We start from the raw sequence: 19,064 nt of genomic DNA on the forward strand, positions 1-19,064 counted from the left end.
CTTCTCAGCTAGAGAGCTGACCACTCCCCTTTCATTATACAGGTTGCTTCTAAAACATGACCACTTTGGCCTGAAGTCTTATCTGTTCACATAAAAATAAAAGGCCTCTCAACATTCTTTTTAATCTCTGTACCAAACTAGTCACCTCAGAGCCGGGACGGTTTTTATGACCCCTCTGAAAAGATCAAGGACACAGTATCCTTGAGAAAAGGAACAGCCTTTAGGAAAAAGGGACCAGCTTTGTGACAGGTCGGCATTTTCAAGCTGAACCAAAAGGTTTGTTTCTGTACTGTACATCTCTCTAACTTTATGACTCTAAAAGTTTGTTTTGCTGGACCAGTAAAGCTACAGAACTGCAAATTACCCGCCAATATAGAATTTTCTCTGGTATGACCTGTCCATAGGAATCAGGACATGGAACCAATTACCATCCTATCATTTTACTCTTGATTATCAGTGTAGTTCTGGCATGGAATGTGGGTGGTGTTATTAAGCAGACTTGCCATGAAATGACTTGCACACCGACAATTGATTTCAGTTCTGTCAGGACCATGTAGTTCATGACATTAATACAGGCATGATCGAAACATGGGCAAAAGAGGTAAACCCCATGGATGATAGCCATTAACCTCAAGGCAGATTTAATAGCGTGTGGCATCAAGAAACCCTTGCAAATCTGGTGCTAATGGGAATCAGGGGAAAGTACCTCCTGGTTCGAGTCACACCAGAATATAGGAAGACAGTTATTGTTGTTGCAGGTTCATCATCTCAGCTCCCAGGCATCTCTGTATACATTTCTCAGTGGAGTGTACATGGCCCAAATATCTGCAATTGTTCCACAAATAACCTTCCTCCATCTTAAGGTCAGGAGTAGCGATATTCACAGATGGTGCACAATGTTTAATACAATATCCAATGACTTAAATACTTAAGCAGCCATATCCCTCTGCATAGACCATATCCAGGTTTGGATTGATAAGTTGCAAGTAATACTTATGCCACACAAGAGAGAGAGAAAAAAGAGGGAAGCTAACCATCGCCTCCTGATGTTCACTCGCAATGTAATTGCTAAAGCCTGCACTCTCAACATCTTAGGGGTCATAATTGAGCAGAACCTGAACTGGGGTGGACATCTAACTACTTTGACTACAAGACAAAGTCGGACATTTGCCACAATGTAGCGAGTAACTCAACTTCTGTCTCCCTAGTGTCTGTCCACTATCTACAAAGAACAAGTCATCAGTGTGTTGGAATACTCTCCATTGCCAGGATGGATGCAACTCCAACAACACTCAGTAAACTTGAAACCTTCCAGGATAAAGCTGCTCATGCACAACATTCAACATTCACGCCTTTGTACTAGTGTGTGCCATGTATAAGAAGCACATGTATAATTCACCAAGGATCCTTTGACAACTTATTCCAAGCCATGACCACAACCAACTTGAACACCACCACCTGATACTCCACGTCACACATTATCCTGATTTGGAACTATATCGCTGTCCCTTCAACTGCTGTTGGGTCAAAATCTTGCAACTCCTCCCATAACAGAAATGAATGCAATGACAATAGAGGGTGCACCTACCCACCATGGATGATCATGGTTTAAGAAAAAAAGTCATCTTCTCCAGGGCAATTAGAAATGGGCAATAAATGAAGATTTAGCAAGTGATACCCACATCCCTTGAGGGAATAAAAATTTTTTAAAAAAGTTAAAAAGAGATATCTTGGTATTCAGAGTGTCCTCTACCACTCACATCTTTTTCATTTTTGATGAATGGTCTTGCGTGAAGCACAAACACTTTTGTAGTAGTAATCAAGCAGATTTTATTAAAAGGAGCATAGAACAATTCAATCAATGAAAGACATTCAATTCATGCACAGTACACAGCCTGGTTCTGTGCAGGCACACTGCTTTGTTACATGTGTTACATATTGATGAAAAAATTCAATAGGAAGACTTAAGCTGGTACAACAGCATCAGGGCTGATTGGGTTACATTCACTGAACAATTGAAAGCTACAATTTCAGAGTCACACAACAGTGCGATAAACTCACAGGCAGGGAGGGTCTCTTAATTTCTGTGGCTAGGTGGTAGATTTTGCCCACTCCACTCATGGATTGGGCATGCACTTTTTTCTCTGGACAATATCTGAATGCTATGAGATGGGAGCATCACGATGTAGAAAAAACCTCCGGGTGATTTCCTTGTTTCCAGTGGGAGCCTATAGTCACAGACTTCAAGGGCTGGAGCTAAGGGGATGTGAGTCGGGTGTTAGATCAAGTTACCAATTGGGATCTCACTTATTTTGAATTTTTGGTTTAAACCCCTCCCAGTATTGTACTCCCTGCCTCCAATGAGGCTTAAAAGCAGCATTGTCCCCACATGCATCAGCTTCAAATTGAGTGAGTTTGCCTAGTTTCCAACATTGTTACTCTGGGTGTATTAAGCCTGATCCCATCCCACTGATGGGTTGGGTTGAATTGCTGGAATAATGAATAGTCCCTTGCATTTGCAAATATACCCTCCTGCATGATTATTACCTTCCTGCGAAAATCTTTTGACATTAACCTGAGGCAGTTGCATGGTCCCAGTGTACAGGGTGGAGATGTAGAGAAATACCTTCTTTCAGAGGGTGGGTGAACCTGTGGAGTTCTCTGCTACAGAAAGCTGTGGAGGCCAAGTCACTGAATATGCTTAAGCAAGAAATAGATACATTTCTAGACGCCAAAGGCATTAAAGGGTATAGGGAAGACAGAGAGTCGGAATATGGCTTTGCAATAGAGGATCAACCATCAATGTGCTGAATGGCAGACCAACTTGATGGGCCGAATAGTGTAACCCTACTTCTCTTCTGCAACGTTTCAATGAATTGGTGAACTGAGCAGCCATGCCAGTCCATTTGCACCATCATGCCTTTACATGTAGCATTTCAAAGCCATTCGTGTGTTTGAGCAGAATGGTCATTTTCTCACTGAAAGATAAGGGCAGAGTTATCCACATTCAGGATTGGAGGACAATGGTTCCCTTACCGGCAAGGCAGGGGTGCACTGCCTGGGAAAATGCAATGGAGCTGAGGCCCCAAGAACTTCTGCAATTTCACTTAGCAATGGCAATTCAAGAGAATTCCCTCTCTGCTTCACAGTTAACAGGTGGGTTATCACATGCCTTAATATAGCACGCACAGGAACATAATAGAACATGCATGATTTGCAATATTACTAGCTATCGCTTGTAGTCTAAGTCTTGTCAGGTCAAACCTGGATCAACATTTTCAGCATGATTTGGTTAAAAACATTTCAATCTTAAATATCCTAAAACTTGCACTATATTAGGAACTGAAAGAGATATTATAGCCAGATTAAAGATGATTACATTAAATTCACACGCATCATTAGTGGCTCTTGACAATATTTTAGGAAAGGTCCTATTGGCTAGGGAACATCGCGCTTATTTCTGGATCGGCAGCAGAGGAGGTACCTTGTTGCCTGGAGCATTAGAAGGAGCATGGAATAAGGTGGGAGGAGGGGTACAGCAAACCGGACCTTACTAAAACAAAACCAGAAAAGATCAACTCCACCAACCTGCAAGACAAAGAGAAAAGTGAATAGAGGATGAGCGATTGAATACGGTTGGGAGTGGGGGTGATGAAAAAGGAAGAAATGGCTAAGCAGGAACTCATCCTGCAGCCCAAGAATCCCTCTGACCTTTACCCGGACTATCCCTGTGACTATAAACCCATTCCCTCCAACAACGCCCCCTCCCCATATGTCAGATGCTCTTGCGGCATAGATCAAGATTGAGATACCTGGCCAAACGGGTTTTTGTTAATCCCAAAGAACGGAATGCCCCACACGAACCCCATCATTACCACCTATTTCCAACTTTTAAAAAAAAGTACAAAAACACGGGAGCCCAGTGCCTGGATGTCACTTTTTCGCCAACGCACCCAATCCCAATGCAGCAACAGATGAGACTTGTGGAAGTAGCGCCGCCTGGCGGCCGGTGGGCGAACTCAAAAACTCAAAGGCAGCTGGGGGCGGGGGCCCGAGACGTGCCCTCACAAGCAGTTTCCGGCTGCCTCGCTGGGAGGCGCTCTCGTTCACCGAGTCAGCGTCGCGGGGTTGAGGTAGGGAAGGGAAATGGGGGGAGGCAGTGGTCATCAGATCAGGGTGATTTTGGGATTTTTCTTGACCGACAGACAAAACCTGAAGAAGGGGTAAAGCCTTTCAGTGAAATTCCCGTTCAGGGAGTGGACAACGGCGTCATCGTTGTCAGGGTTAGAGAAAGTCACCTGGCCGCCGTCGAAGTCCAGCAGAACCCCGACCTTGGTCATCTCGACTAACTTGACCGCGTTCCCGAGGCTCCTGGAGGGGTACTTGCCCTTTCCGACGTTCCACAGCATGACCAGCCACAGCCCGCTGCTCGGGAGTGATTTCAGCCACGACCTGGCCTTGTACGAGTTCACGGAGACGCCCACAAACCAGGCCGAGCCGTCCTCCACCTGTACCTCCCAGTAGTGCGTCCCGGACGTGAAGCCTTCCGCGCCCCACAGGCGCCAGTTGCCGAGGTACACGCGTTGGTCTGGGCTGAGTTGCTCGGGCGCGCCTCCCCAAGTGGCGCTGCTCTCGGCTTTGTGCAGCACGAACTGCGGGTCCGAGTGCGCCTCGTCGAAATGGATGACAACTGCAAGGTGTAAAAACACACACACACACACACAAAAGAGAGGAACCGTCAATACTAGCAGCCGCTGGACAGTCCACGGCATCGTCTCAGCGCAGAAGGAAACCATTCAGCCCTTCGTTTCTGCCCCAGCCATTCAAGTGAACAGCCCATTAAGTGCCAATCGCCTGTAACGCTTTTCCATTAATCATCTTATTTCCCCCTAACTGAACCTGCACCCCTCTCGTCTCAGGCAGCGACCAGATCCTAACCAACCCCTGCAAGGATAAGTATTCTTTCTCATAACGCTTTGCGAATTATTTTACATTCTGGACCGTTTCGTAGTGGGAACATTTTCTCCCGATTTAGGCTGTCTGACTGCTCATGATTTTGAATGATTAAATCAGAGTCCTCGAGGAGAAAGTGAGGTCTGCAGATGCTGGAGATCAAAGTTGAAACTTTATTGCTGGAACAGCACAGCAGGTCAGGCAGCATCAAGGGAACAGGAGATTCGACGTTTCGGGCACAGGCCCTTCTTCAGGAATGAGCAGAGAGTGTTCAGCAGGAGAAGATAAAAGGTAGGGAGGAGGGACTGGGAGGAGGGGAGTTGGAAATGTGATAGGTGGAAAGAGGTCAAGGTGAGGGTGATAGGTCGAAGTAGGGTGGAGGCGGAGAGGTCAAGAAGAAGACAGCAGGTCAGGAAGGCGGTGCCGGGCGGGAAGGATCCGGCTGAGACAAGGTGGGCACCTTCCCTTGCAACCGCAGGAGGTGCAACACTTGCGCCCACACCTCCCCCCTCACTTCTCTCCAAGGCCCCAAGGGAAACTTCCATATCCGCCACAGATTCACCTGCACCTCCACCCACATCATCTACTGCATCCGATGCAGCCGGTGTGGCCTCCTCTATATTGGGGAGACAGGCCGCCTACTTGCGGAGCGATTCAGAGAGCACCTCTGGGCCACCCGGACGAACCAACCCAACCAACCTGTGGCACAGCATTTCAACTCCCCCTCCCACTCCACCGAGGATATGCAGGTCATTGGACACACCCACCGCCAAACCACAACAACCCGACGGTCGGAGGAGGAGCGTCTTATCTTCCGACTGGGAACCCTCCAACCACAGGGGATGAACTTGGACTTCACCAGTTTCTTCATCCCCCCTCCCCCCACCTTGTCTCAGCCGAATCCCTCCAGCCCGGCACCGCCTTCCTGACCTACAGTCTTCTTCTTGACCTCTCCGCCTCCACCCTACTCCGACCTATCACCCTCACCTTGACCTCTTTCCACCTATCACATTTCCAACGCCCCTCCTCCAAGTCCCTCCTCCCTACCTTTTATCTTCTCCTGCTGAACACTCTCTGCTCATTCCTGAAGAAGGGCCTGTGCCCGAAACGTCGAATCTCCTGTTCCCTTGATGCTGCCTGACCTGCTGTGCTGTTCCAGCAATAAAGATTCAACCTAAATCAGAGTCCTCCCAAACTTCAGTGCAATTTCTCTGAACCATTTTCAGAACTGAAATCCCTCAACTCTGGCATAATGTGTGTAAATCTCTTCTGCACTCGCTATAATTCTTCCTAAAATGCAGTGCCCGGAACTTTATGCAACAATCCAACTGAGGCTGAAGAGTCCTCTTTAAGTTCCGCATAACTTCTACAATCGCTGCTAATTTCTTTCCCTTTTCCAATCTCTCTGTCTCTCTGTCTCTCTCGTCTGTCCCTGTCGAAACAACCATCACTAATGCCCTCTGTTCGACTTTGGTTTGTCTCTTCTCTTTCCGTTTGGATATTTTTAATTTTGGATGCTAGCCTTGGAGTTGAAGTGAAAGATTATCCATGGCCTCCCTGATGATAGGGCCGTTCGAAGGGCTGAGTGATTAGCTCCTGCTTCTATTTCATATAGTCTTATGTTCTAAAATGGAAGATATGCAACTCATTACCCCTTCACAATCCCCACCCCACATTATCCCTTTTCATCAAAATAGTGCTGAGCTATGAGTGACTAATTGGATAGAGCAGGCAAAGAGGTTTTGCACAGAGTAGGCAGTTTATTTTAATATTAAAAGAGAATCTCAAAGGCATCTCTGCTTGCAAATTAGCATAAGGCACATAAAATTAGAGTGGTTAATTCGTTTTAAAGACTGGTGTGGGAAACGTTGTTTTGTGTCCAGTTCCTGAAGGACAGTTTCTGTTTTATCACCATTGATGCTGCCAGACCTGCTGAGCTTTTCCAGCAATTTTTGATTTTATTTCTGGTTTGTGGTTAACTGGCACTAGCGCTGGGGAAAGTAAAGGGGTCTGGGAGAGGAGGTTGGAGGTGCTGATGATGGGGCGAGGGGGGGCAGAGATTCCTGTCTAAAGTCACATATGCACACCCCCTGCCTCCTCCCCTCACCTCATGCGCACCAGCAGAAAGTTTGAGTATTCATTAGAAGATGACTTCAATCGCACTCAATATTGGGCACAGTGTCTAACCCCTGACAAATGGAATTCCATTTATTTTCCTTCACTGCCAATGCTCACTTTCACTCCATTTATGTCTTAGGGTGATTTGAATTCCTCGGTTTATGTTGATAGAAGTGTGCTGTAGGCAGTGTGCTCCCTCCTTATTTTATGGTCAGGTGCTGATAAGTTGTTTTGTGCCCCGTACTTTGGAGACTGAGCTGTAACTTTTCACATTTAATGTCGGGCAGAAAATGTGCAGTAGCAGCTGAACGGCCATGTTGCACCACATCCAACTGGCATTTCCAGTTTGCTTCAAATGAACTGACTCAAAACATTAGCTTCCTTTCTCTCCGTGGATACTGCCTGAACTGCTTTGTTTGTTTTCTGAAAACTTTAAAATGGTTCGCTGACTCACTGTCACCCATTATACCCTACTCATGAGGCAGGGTCAATGCCTTGTCCAACTACCCACACCCAAGTTTTATGACTCTCAGTTGCTCTGGTATGGGGGTGAACTTTCACTTCAATAAATTCCTGCTCATTGTGTTGGAACGGACGTGAAAGTTTGATGGGCAGCAAAACTGCCACCTGGAGGTTGCCAGTGGGCAATGCAAGTGAAAATATCCAGGGCCGCGATGTGATATTAACAAAGAGTGATTAGAAAGGTAAGGCTGATTAGAAATTAATGCAATAGACTATTTGTGCTGAAAATGTGTTGCTGGAAAAGCGCAGCAGGTCAGGCAGCATCCACGGAACAGGAGAATCGACGTTGCGGGCATAAGTCCTTCTTCAGGAATCACCCCTTCCTGAAGAAGGGCTTATGCCCGAAACGTCGATTCTCCTGTTCCCTGGATGCTGCCTGACCTGCTGCGCTTTTCCAGCAACACATTTTCAGCTCTGATCTCCAGCATCTGCAGACCTCACTTTCTCCTCAATAGACTATTTGTGCCAATCTAAGATTGGCATGGTATGAAACAAGTTCACATTAAACAGTAATTTGAGTGAACTGCATGCTCACTTTCAAACTTGTCGCTGATTCATTGGAGATGTTGGAATAGCCCACTTGGACTACTGTGAGCAGATGCAGGTACCGCACCCCAGGAAGAATAATCTGGCTGGGGTGAGGGGGCGGGTATGGGTGGGGTTCAAGCAAGTTTACATGGATGATACCTGAATTCAGCTATTAGGTTGTGAGGAGAAATTAGACAAATTTGGCTTTCCCCCCCAGGAATTTAAAAGGTTAAGGGGTGACCTAATTGAGGTCTTCAGGGTATGAACAGGAAATGACAAAGTCGATGCAGATAAATTATTTTCATTGTTTGAAGATTCCGGAACCAGGGGGTATAGTCCAAGAATTAGGGCCAGGAAGTTCAGGAGAGATCTTAGAAAGCACTTCTACAGGCAAAGAGTAATGGAAGTTTGGAACTCTCTTGGTCGATTCTAATTCAATTGTTAAATTTAAAGCTAAGGTGGACTTTTAAAAAAATTAGACAAAGATACCAAGAGATATTGGCTCAAGGTAAACGCATAGATTTAGGCCACGGATCCGTCATGATCTTATTGAATGATGGAATAATTTCAAGGGACTGAAAGGCCTACCCCAGCTCCTGTGTTCCTAACAGGCAGCTCATAACCACTTTCTCAAAGCTGCCATGGACGGGTTATAAATGCTGATCCAGGAAGCAACACCCACATCCTACTAGTGACCAAAAATCAAGATTAGGGATAATTTGTGTCAAAATGTGCACTGGCCGGTATCACAGCCACTGCTCTTTGCACAGTTCTCCTGCATGTGAATTCAGTTGACACCAAAGGGAGCAAAACTCCAAAAAGAAAGTCCTCAGTCTAATATTGCCCATTTTCTGTCTGTTATAAATACCCCAGCCCTAAGAGAAGGAGAAATGCTTTTCAAGGGGTAATAAGTAGTTTCAGTTCAGCTAAGTAGTTTTAGTATCATCGCTTGAGACAAATTTCTATCCCTTTAGGTCTTAAGGTTCTTATAATCACCCAGCTCATCCCAAAACTCTTACCTTTTTCCTTTGGTTCTTTCTTTATTCCTGGAATAAACAAAAATCAACAAAACCAGGTCATGTTAATTCTTGCATTTACTTACAAAGTCAGATATCTGATTGACCACGTATGATAACAGCTATGCTAATTTTTGGGGAATGTAAATGCACCATCACACTGTTGCTGATGGGTTGCATCCTCATTCTCCAAATGAGTGAGAAACCTAAGTCAACCAGTAGTGAGCAATTACAGTAGGACCGCCATTGACTGCAATTAGATTGAAGATTGTGCAGGACAGAAAACAGGTTGATCAAATTTCAACAGCCCCCCACACCCATTGACCCACATCTGCTAATGAATCGTTTCAACTTATTGGTGCACTTTTGAAAGAAAATCCCTTTCAATGCGGCTTTGGAAATTAGACCCTCTAATTGCTCAGAAATCAAAATAATTTCCTCTAATGTTAGTTTCCAATTACCATTTGGATGGTGGTTTCTGGCAACGTTAAAACTGGGTAAAAAGTTTGAATAATATTGGCACAGTGATAATGTCACTGGGGGCTCCTAATTCAGAGCCCTAGTCTAATGCTTTTGGGACACAGGGCCAAGTGGATGAGAGTTGAATCTGCAGTTGTTAACAAGTCTCTGTAATCCCCCCCCCTCCCCCCAATGAAGTTGTCAGCTGTTGTTTCAAAACTCCACTTGGTTGACTTTCGAGAGGGAAATTTAACTTCCCTGCCTGGTTTGAACTACATGTTACTCCATCCCATAGCTATTAAATGCCCTCTGAAATGATCTAGCAAGGCACCCAGTTTGAGGATAATTGGGGGTTGCTAATAAATACGGGCCAACATCTGATGGATGAATTAAAAATATAAATACCCTATAAGATCCAGTTCCATAACCATGAAGGGAGTACTGACAAAAAAAACTTTGCCTTTACACCTCACGCCTCCTGGGATCAGGTAAATCAGCTCAGAGGATGACGTCAAGGCTGGAATCTTCACAGTTAACCATGGTCTGGAGTCATACCAAATTGACCTATCAACATTGAGGGGCATAGCGAGGAGGAGATGGGGGTTGGGAAGGGTGTTATGTGGTGTGCATTGGAATGGCACAGATTTTTCAGAAAAGTAAAATACAGCAGATTTAAATAACATAATATGGAGGTTTGAGGGGCAGTGGTAATTTGGATTCAGGCCCCACTGTCTAAAAAGTGTCATAACATGTCTAAACAAGTTGAATTATAATATGAACTCTAACGTTTTCTCAAATTTGACTTCCATGTAGCAGTTTATTACAACTGCGTGGTTTGATAGACTAGAGGGCAGTTCTGAGTGATCCACATAGCTGTACATTGCGAGTCACAGGTCGAGTGGTAGGTTTTCATTCTTGAAGGATATTTGTGAACTAGTGGCGCTATAGTGTCAATACTAATGATGAGATTTTTGATTTCTTGTTTATTATTTAAGTCTGACTGATGTGACATTTAGGCTCAAATAGCCAAAATATTAGAGTCTGGAAAAACAGAGCAGGTCAGGCAGCATCTGAGGAGCAGGAGAGTTGACCTTTCGGGCAAAAGCCCTTCATCAGGAAAGAGGCTGTGAGCTGAGGGGGTGGTGAGATAAATGGGAGGGGATTGGGGCTGGGGAGAAGGTAGCTGAAAGTGGGATAAGTAGACGGATGTGGGGGTATTGGTGATAGGTCGGAGAGGGTGGGCATAGCCAGAATATTAATCCAGGTCACTGGATTTGTTATTGAGTAACATTATTATTTTGTCATTGCTCCCATCCTCTGAAAGTCAATTAAGCATGGACTATAAATGTGACACTATCTTTCTCTGAAAAACTAAAGAACTGATAGTTAGCCTCACCTAATTTCTTCCGGAGATCAGCAATTTCTGAAAGCAAGTGCAATAATTAGCATCATTTAAAGTCACTGTAGAAAGGAAAACAATTGTTACAATTGTCTATCACTGTTCTAGTTCGCATCTGTTTGTGAAGTGTGAGGGAATCTTAAAGAAAACTTGCGTAAATTTGGTGCTGAGCCCTGGCTGAAGATTTTAAGTATTCTTGAAGGATGTGTCGCATGAAAATGCTACTGAATTGACCCGGCGTGTGGTCCAAAAGTCAACCCATATGTCGAGAGCATTAAAAAATGATGGTGAGGGGTTCCAAGTAATTGGAGCACTGAAAAGCTGTGAACTGCAGTTCTCCATTCAGTGCTACTGTGGATTTTGGGGTAAGGAGAAAGGCTGGGAGCAGGTGTCATAGGAGAGAATTTTGGCAGCCTGCATGGGCAGCAGCATAGGTGTTGCTGTGCCTTGTGGCTGGAGTGTAACCGGGCTAACACATTGAGCAGTAGCCTCGGGTGTGAAAAGTCTCTGCAGCTGTAAAAGAAAAGAAAACAACCAGGAATTTTGGATTCACGAACAGATCTGAGAGGATTCCAGAACAGTGAGGCTTCTGAGTGGATACTGACACGTGGGACTTTGCTGGAGTAATGCTGCTGTCTGCCCAGGATTAGATGGATTATAGAAAGGAAGGAGCTGGAATTCCTGGGTTGTATCTTGGCTGGCATGGCCATTTAGTGCGGAGTTTGATGTTTATGTAGAGTAAACTTTGCCTGATCACTCAACTCTACTTGAAGTTAATTCTGGATGTTTGCATATCGGGGAGATTAGTGTCTGCTTTGTTTACACTTGGATAGTAACAAAAGAAAACTTCTGCTTGTTGTAAATCATGGAATCTGGTGGCCATATTCTTTTAGCAAATAAAGAGTACTTCTAATTTTGGTTATAATAAAGAGGGCAAATTTGCCTGTGCTGTCACAATACTATCACTACAACACCTATGGTGGGAACTAAAACAAAGTGCTGGAGAAACACAGCTGGTCTGACAGCATCTGTGTTCATTTCTTGGCATTGTGTAGCATTAATGTTATTTTCCACTTGTCAACCAAAGCCTGTGTGTAGCCCAGGTCTTACTGGATAGGTTGCATCAGTATCTGAGGAGCTGAGCTTCATACAAGCACCGTGAAAGTCCCCAATTCTGTTTTTATGATGGGGAGTTGGAGAGATCATTGACCTAGCACCTTAACATGATTGGGCCTAGGATACTACCACAAGGAATCCCTGCAGTGATCCCCTTGTTGACAGTGCAGAACTAGCTAGAATAGTAAGCTGTGAGGCAGATGTAAAGAATCTTTAAAAAATGCATGTAAACTTATTCAGCAATTGGAAAGGTGATGGGTTTCAGTTTGTGAGTATTTTGGGCTTGTTAGGATGAATAGAATAAAGGACAACCTTAAGAGGGTAACATTAAGAATGCTAGAGACAATATTGGTCTCTTTAGCTGAAGAATGATGAGCTTTTCTTAGCAAGGATGCTTTGAATGCTCCCTAGATTGCTTACTATAAAGAAATGTCTGTCCTATAGTCAGAAATTGAGGTCAATCGGCTGAGGTTCTATGTAATGTAATAGAATGAGAGTTAAGCTTATTCAAATATATAATACTCTTAGAGGGATGACTTAGAAGATGCTGACAGGCTGGCTAGGACATCTGAAACTAAAGTGGGTGTCGTCAGGATAAGGAATAATCATTTAAAACTGAGCTAAGGGTGTATTTTGTCATTCAGATGGTTATGAAAACCTGGAATTCTCTAGATAAGAGAGTGCAAGATGCTCAGTTGATGATGATGTTCAAGGCTGAGATTGATAAATGTTGGTAATTAAGGGAAAGTAGGGCAGGAAGAGGAATCGATATGGATGTTCAGCCATGATCTTTTGAAATGATGGACTCGTCTCCAATTTGCACATGACTTATTACTGCTCCTTATTCTTATATTCATTTAGACAGGGATGTGAACTTCAACGACAGGAAGGAACAGAACGTGTGAATGGTATATAGTACCAAGGAATCATAAAAGGAAGGATTTGCTGGGGTTTTTCATGGCAGTGTCCTGGGCCCAACCATGTTCAACTGCTTGGTCAATGTTTTTCCCTCCATCACAAAGTCAGAAGTGGGGATTTCACTTCTGCTGGCATGAAGCTCAGCTCCTCAGGTACCTGTCTTCATGTTGAAGAGGTTGTAACATTATAATTAGTCAAATCATAACATAAAGTGGCTTCAAGGCATTGATAGATAGAATGCTGAATTCCATCCCTTCCAATTACTCCATAACTTGTGACAAAGTTGCAGCTTCAATTCACTAGTCCAACCACAATAAATTTATGCAATCTTTGAAGGTTTAAATTAGTAAATCTTGTTTTAATGTGTTACAAAAGTACAAATGGAAATTTTTGTCACAATAAAGATTTTTGATGGTTCCCTACTGTTGAGGAAATGGATGAGAAAAAACTTTAATTACTGAGTCTGTTTTTTTACCTGATTCCTTTTTGCGCAGCTGTTCCTCTGGCAAATTGTGAGACCGCAATGTTAACATTTTAAAATTATTCCATGGCATGCTGAATGGTAATGAACTCTGTAAATATTATATCCTTATAGATTTTGTTAAAATTTATGGAGGTAATTGTGAACATCTTCAAACAGTCCTTTGTTAGTTTATTTCATCTTGAACATATGGTTTTGTGATAATAAGAAAAATTACTATCCACGTTATGAACTTTTACTGTGTTTTCATGCACCAGTTTGGTATTGTTCAGTGTTATAACACCAAAGAATATTTAGCTGAATCATTTTGGTATGTATTTAATGCATAAGATTATTATTAGAGTTTTACTGGGAAAAATTGGGTATTATCACACAGTTCTTAAAAAGCATTTTCGTGAATTCCTTGATGGCTAATTGATGCCCAGTAGCTTATTTATAGTTCTGTTTGGAACCAACTATTGAACTACTTTTAGTTGCATTAGACAGAGTTGGCAATTATAGAATTACATACTAATCCAGTATCTTTTGTGAATATTTGATCCTGCTATATTTAAATTATGGATTGCTGATAGTAAATAATAATGTCTAGAAGAATCTGTATGCCTCCCCCCGGCTCCAGACAGAATTCAAAGTCACCTGCCAGCTGAGAAGACAAGTTATGGTAGAATGTTTCCTCATCATTCCTTGTCAATTTCCAGTCTATTTAATTGAGAATATTGCAACTTGATCTTGACTAATGCAATGTAAAAGGGATCTGAATTCAAATATGTTAAACATGGATATTTTTCTATCCAAAAGTAGCATTTTTCTGACCACATGAATCCAACAGTTTATATATGTCTCACCTCATAGTATTCCACGATGTCAGAGAAATTTAAGTAGTTTAGGAACCAAATGAGCACGACTATTTCTGTTCTCTCGACATCACAAGGAAGCCAAATTTGATATCAAGAAGGAAGTGATGGTATAGTAGTAATGATGGTATAGTAGTTCCTGAAGAAGGGCTCACGCCCGAAACGTCGATTCTCCTGCTCCTTGGGTGCTGCCTGACCTGCTGCGCTTTTCTAGCAACACATTTTTAGCTATAGCAGTAATGTTAATGGTAACATCCTCACATTAATGTTAGGCTCAGTGGTGAGCACTGCTGTCTCACAGTGCCAAGACCTGGGTTTCAATCCAAACTTGGGTAACTGTGTGGAGTTTGCACATTGTTTGCGTGGGTTTCCTCCAGGTGCTCTGATTTCTTCCCATAGTCCAAAGATTCGGAAGCTAGGTGGATTAGCCATGGAAAATTCAGAGTTATAGGATAGGTACGTGGGATGCTCTTTGGAGCCTCTTTGGGCCAAATAGCGTGCCTGCATACAGTTGAAATTTAACAAAAAAAACTTTGTTTTCAGACGATCCATCACCATAACTTGTTCAGGTGGATGGTATCATTTCCGGTTCTTTTTCTCAGAGATTGGTAAATGGAGTCCAAATCGATGTGTTTATTGATGGAGTTCTGGTTTGAATGCCAGGCCTCCATGAATTCCTGTGTTTGCCTCTGTTTAGCCTGTCCTTGGAGGGATGTGTTATCCCAGTCAAAGTGGTGTCCTTCTTTATCAGTGCGCAAGGATACTAGTGATAGTTGGTTATGTCTTTTCGTGGCTATTTGGTGCTAGTATATCCTGGTGGCTAGTTTCCTGTCTGTCTGTCCGATGTAGTGTTTGTCGCAGTCCTTGCAGGGTATTTTGTAAATGACATTCATTTTGGTGGTTGTTGGTACAGGATCTTTTAGGTTCATCGGTGTCAGTTTCAGTGTGTTGGTAGGTTTGTGGGCTACGAACACACTGAAAGAGCTACTGATGAAACCCAGAGGACCTTGTACCAACAACTAGCAAAACAAATGTCATTTACAAAATACCCTCAAGGACTGCGACAAACACTACATTGGACAGACTGGCAGGAAACTAGCCACCAGGATGCAAAAGCACCAACTTGCTGCCAGAAGACATGACCAATTGCCACTAGTATCCTTACACACAGATGAGGAAGGCCATCACTTTGGCTGGGACAGCACATCCATCCTAGGACAGGTTAAACAGAGACACGCACGAGAATTCCTAGAGACCTGGCATTAAAATGGAACTCCATCAATAAACACATCGATTTGGGCCCCATTTACCAACCTCTGAGAAAAAGAACGGAAAATTATATCACCGACCTTATCAGACCAAGACACATAAATAGAAAGTGGGACAGAATGCCAGTGCTTCAACAGAGGCTGACTGATGATGCGACCTGGCATGGTGACACAACTATCTGAGAACAAATCTACCAGCTCAGCGAGTAAGCTTGCAACCAGAACTTCAGCCTGAGCTACAAATTTTCTCAAAAATTGCATAAACTTTACTTTGACACTGATATTATTTAAACAGTGCTAGAAGATCACATTATCTCCACTGGAACTAGTAGTTTGTTTCATTTAAAGATTGCATAGAGTGAAAAAGAAACCCAACAGTAATGTGAGCCCTGATTGTATGCTGCAGTCCTACAACATGGTTTAGAGCGCATACAGAGAAAGGTACAGGGGCAAGTTATGGTGTTGGTCTAATGCCTTTTGACCAGTTATCCAGAATGCCAGACTGATGGCCTGGGGTCGTGGGTTCAAATTTCCTTCTTCAAATGGTGAAATTTGAATTCAGTATAAAAATCAAGTTTGATGTTAATTTAATAATCACTGCTGTTTTTATCAAAAAGACTATATCCGTTACTATTTCTTTTTGGAGAATAAAATCTGCCATTATTACCTGCTCTCGCCTAGTTGTCACTCCAGACCAACAGCAATGTGTTGACAATTAATTGCCCTCTAGGGCAGTAAATCCTGGCCGAGCTAGTGAAAATGACAGCACATGATTGAAGAAAAGCAAGTTTTGGTTTCATATTTTTGTTACTGAAGAGATGGTGATGTAATTCTAATGTTTAGTAACTCAGATTCCAGGGACTTGGTTCATATCCCACCACGGCAGCTAGTAGAATTTGCATTCAGTTTAACAAACCTGGAATCGAATGCTAGGCTCAGTAATGACAATCACGAGCCTATCATAGATTGTTGTAAACTCTTCTGCTACACGAAATGTATTTTTGAGTTTGACTGTCATGCGACTTCATACCACAGCCTCTGAAACAGCCGAACAAGGCATCAATTCAGGAGCAATCTGAGGTCGTCAGCAAATGCTGATCTTGCCACCGACTCCCAACACCCACAAAAGAATAAAAATAAACCTGATTTAAAGTGATAAATTGGCTCTTCCATTCCCCCATAACACGCACCCATTTATTTATTTCTTCCAGCTGCTAATCCAGCGGGTAATTTGCTTTTCTTCAGTGACTAGGCAGTCGATTCAGAAACGTGCAACTTCACTTACAATGGAACTTGAATATAATGGCCATTGATTCTGCATTCTTGTCTTGACAGGCAGGGAACGTAAAGTCAGGTTGCTCTGTATTGTAATCAATGGAGCACAAAACCAGCACTGCACTCAATATTGCAACTTCCATGAAAGGTTGGAGCAGTTAAGTTAGATCACTTCTGGGTGCCTTTTGCCTCGATGATTCTATTACAAGCAGCGGCTCTTTTACGCCATCACTGTGCAGTTTATTTTATGCTCAGTTAAATTAAGACAACATCACGGACAATACACGGTACACTCATTTCTAAGAATAAAGTGAAAATTCGACGGTGTAGATTTCTGATTAATGATCTTACCTAGATCCAGATGAGCTTTTCGTAGTTCCTCGAGCTCTTTAAGTATTTCCAGTTTATCGCACATAAACATAATAATACAAATCAAGTTATCCAGCATATTAGAACTTGAGCTGAGTATCTGTATTGGGTGCATTAACTCCATCGTCCTGGTGCATTTGCAAGTGCAATCATTAGACATGCATTCAGTGCAGCGATAGCTAAGTTCACACGAGCTGCCAGCAGAGAACTGCAAGTGGTCTTTTATATTGTCATAGTCGCTCTGTTGCTTGGAACACGTGGGATACCATTTTGCTCTTTTGTAAAGTGTGTCGGAGTACTGACAACTGCTCATGTCTGTTGTTGCATTGGTCACGATGGTTGCCCAAAATGACCCGTTAACCATAAATGTTGGTGGCGAACGCCAATTTTAAAAGTTTGCAGAATGCAGTGACGACAAGTAAGTTACATGGAGGTCATTCACCATGTAAGTAGTAGCCTTCCTTGGTATAGTGTCGCCTCCTTAATCATGACAGCGCTAACCACCAAGAAAGATCCTGATATAACTTCTTTTTTTAATTAACGAATATGATACCTGGCAAATAGTGGCACTGCCAGCTACCTCCTTATTCACTCTTGTGGTTTTCATCTTGCTGTACTCCATGTTAATGGCATGCAAGGAACCACCAGCATTTAAAAGACCTATATTTCCTGGTAGATGGGAGGAAAGGACGATCCGACCAGTCACTTGCTAAAGCACCCAGCTTCAACCTAAAGAAAATTTGGATACTTCAGCAATTTTAGAGAAAATCACCCGACTGGTTAAATGTGTGGTTTTACACCCGGCAGTGTTTTACACAAGACTGACTAGTGGGTTTTGTAAAATTGTACCTTATACTTCCAGGTGTCATATCAGAAAAACTGCGATTTCGTATGTTTGTGTTAATTTGTTCTTGACCGAAACGTGGAGACAGAATTCGCTAGTTGTTTGACAAGAAATGAAGAGAACAACGGTGCGGATCATTTATAGATGTTTATCACGAGCATGTGGTGTTCTATTCAGTTTGATTGCACATCACGCTGTATAATAGAATGTTAATCTAGTGTCACATATGTTACACCACTGGCCGCGTTGATTTTCCAATGATTAACCCGTGAAGAAGCGATCCCAGCAGCAATTAGTCTGTTTTGAATATCTTCCCTTGGCTGGAGTGTATCACGGACAGATGAAATGCTACCCGCCAGTTTGCCCACAACCATTCTCCACTGAAGTTGTAATTCATCTCTAGGAAACCATAGAGATTCAAGAATACATTGTTCATCAAAACATACATTTTGCATCACGAAGGACGAAACATGTAATATTACTCTTCACAATTTTAGACTTTAAGCATATGGCGTCAAGTATATGCTATCTGAATATGCTTTTTGTGTTGTCATCTGAAACAGTCATGAATAGACTTTAATTTTGATAAATAATTCTACAATAGCTTTGCAAATTACCGGCCCAAACTGGCCAGAAAATTGAAGCATCTAAGGGATCATAGCTTTGACTATGAAAACTGGCAAATATTCTAAAATGGTTCTGCACTGACAGGTGATGTCCCGCTTCTTTTCTCTACTGTAAACCATTCATTCCTGACGAAGGGCTCATGCCCGAAACGTCGATTCTCCTGCTCCTTGGATGCTGCCTGACCTGCTGCGCGTTTCCAGCAACACATTTTCAGCTCTACTGTAAACCATCCCTTTAAACTCCTCTGCCCCGTGTCCTACAGCTTCATATACTTGTTTTTACCAAAATTGAGACCATGTTTTCAGTCATCCCCATAA

General features: G+C 43.0%; 1 protein-coding gene across 2 annotated transcripts; it reads right to left on the minus strand.

Moving 5' to 3' along the window:
- Positions 1–1,812: 1,812 nt before the first annotated feature.
- LOC122541359 (butyrophilin subfamily 1 member A1-like) lies at positions 1,813–18,215 on the minus strand. Of its 2 annotated transcripts, XM_043678053.1 has the most exons (6): positions 18,126–18,215; positions 17,259–18,005; positions 10,993–11,019; positions 9,141–9,167; positions 4,299–4,690; positions 1,813–3,588 (listed from the first exon to the last, which is right to left on the minus strand). In XM_043678053.1, the coding sequence occupies exons 2-6, from the start codon at positions 17,638–17,640 to the stop codon at positions 3,439–3,441; spliced, it is 978 nt and encodes a 325-aa protein (XP_043533988.1). In that variant the 5' UTR covers positions 17,641–18,005; positions 18,126–18,215; the 3' UTR covers positions 1,813–3,438. The 2 variants fall into 2 exon arrangements, with proteins under 2 accessions (XP_043533988.1, XP_043533989.1); XM_043678054.1 differs by lacking the exon at positions 10,993–11,019.
- Positions 18,216–19,064: the final 849 nt, after the last annotated feature.

This window comes from Chiloscyllium plagiosum, chromosome 37, assembly GCF_004010195.1.
Source record: "Chiloscyllium plagiosum isolate BGI_BamShark_2017 chromosome 37, ASM401019v2, whole genome shotgun sequence".
Taxonomy (NCBI): domain Eukaryota; kingdom Metazoa; phylum Chordata; class Chondrichthyes; order Orectolobiformes; family Hemiscylliidae; genus Chiloscyllium; species Chiloscyllium plagiosum.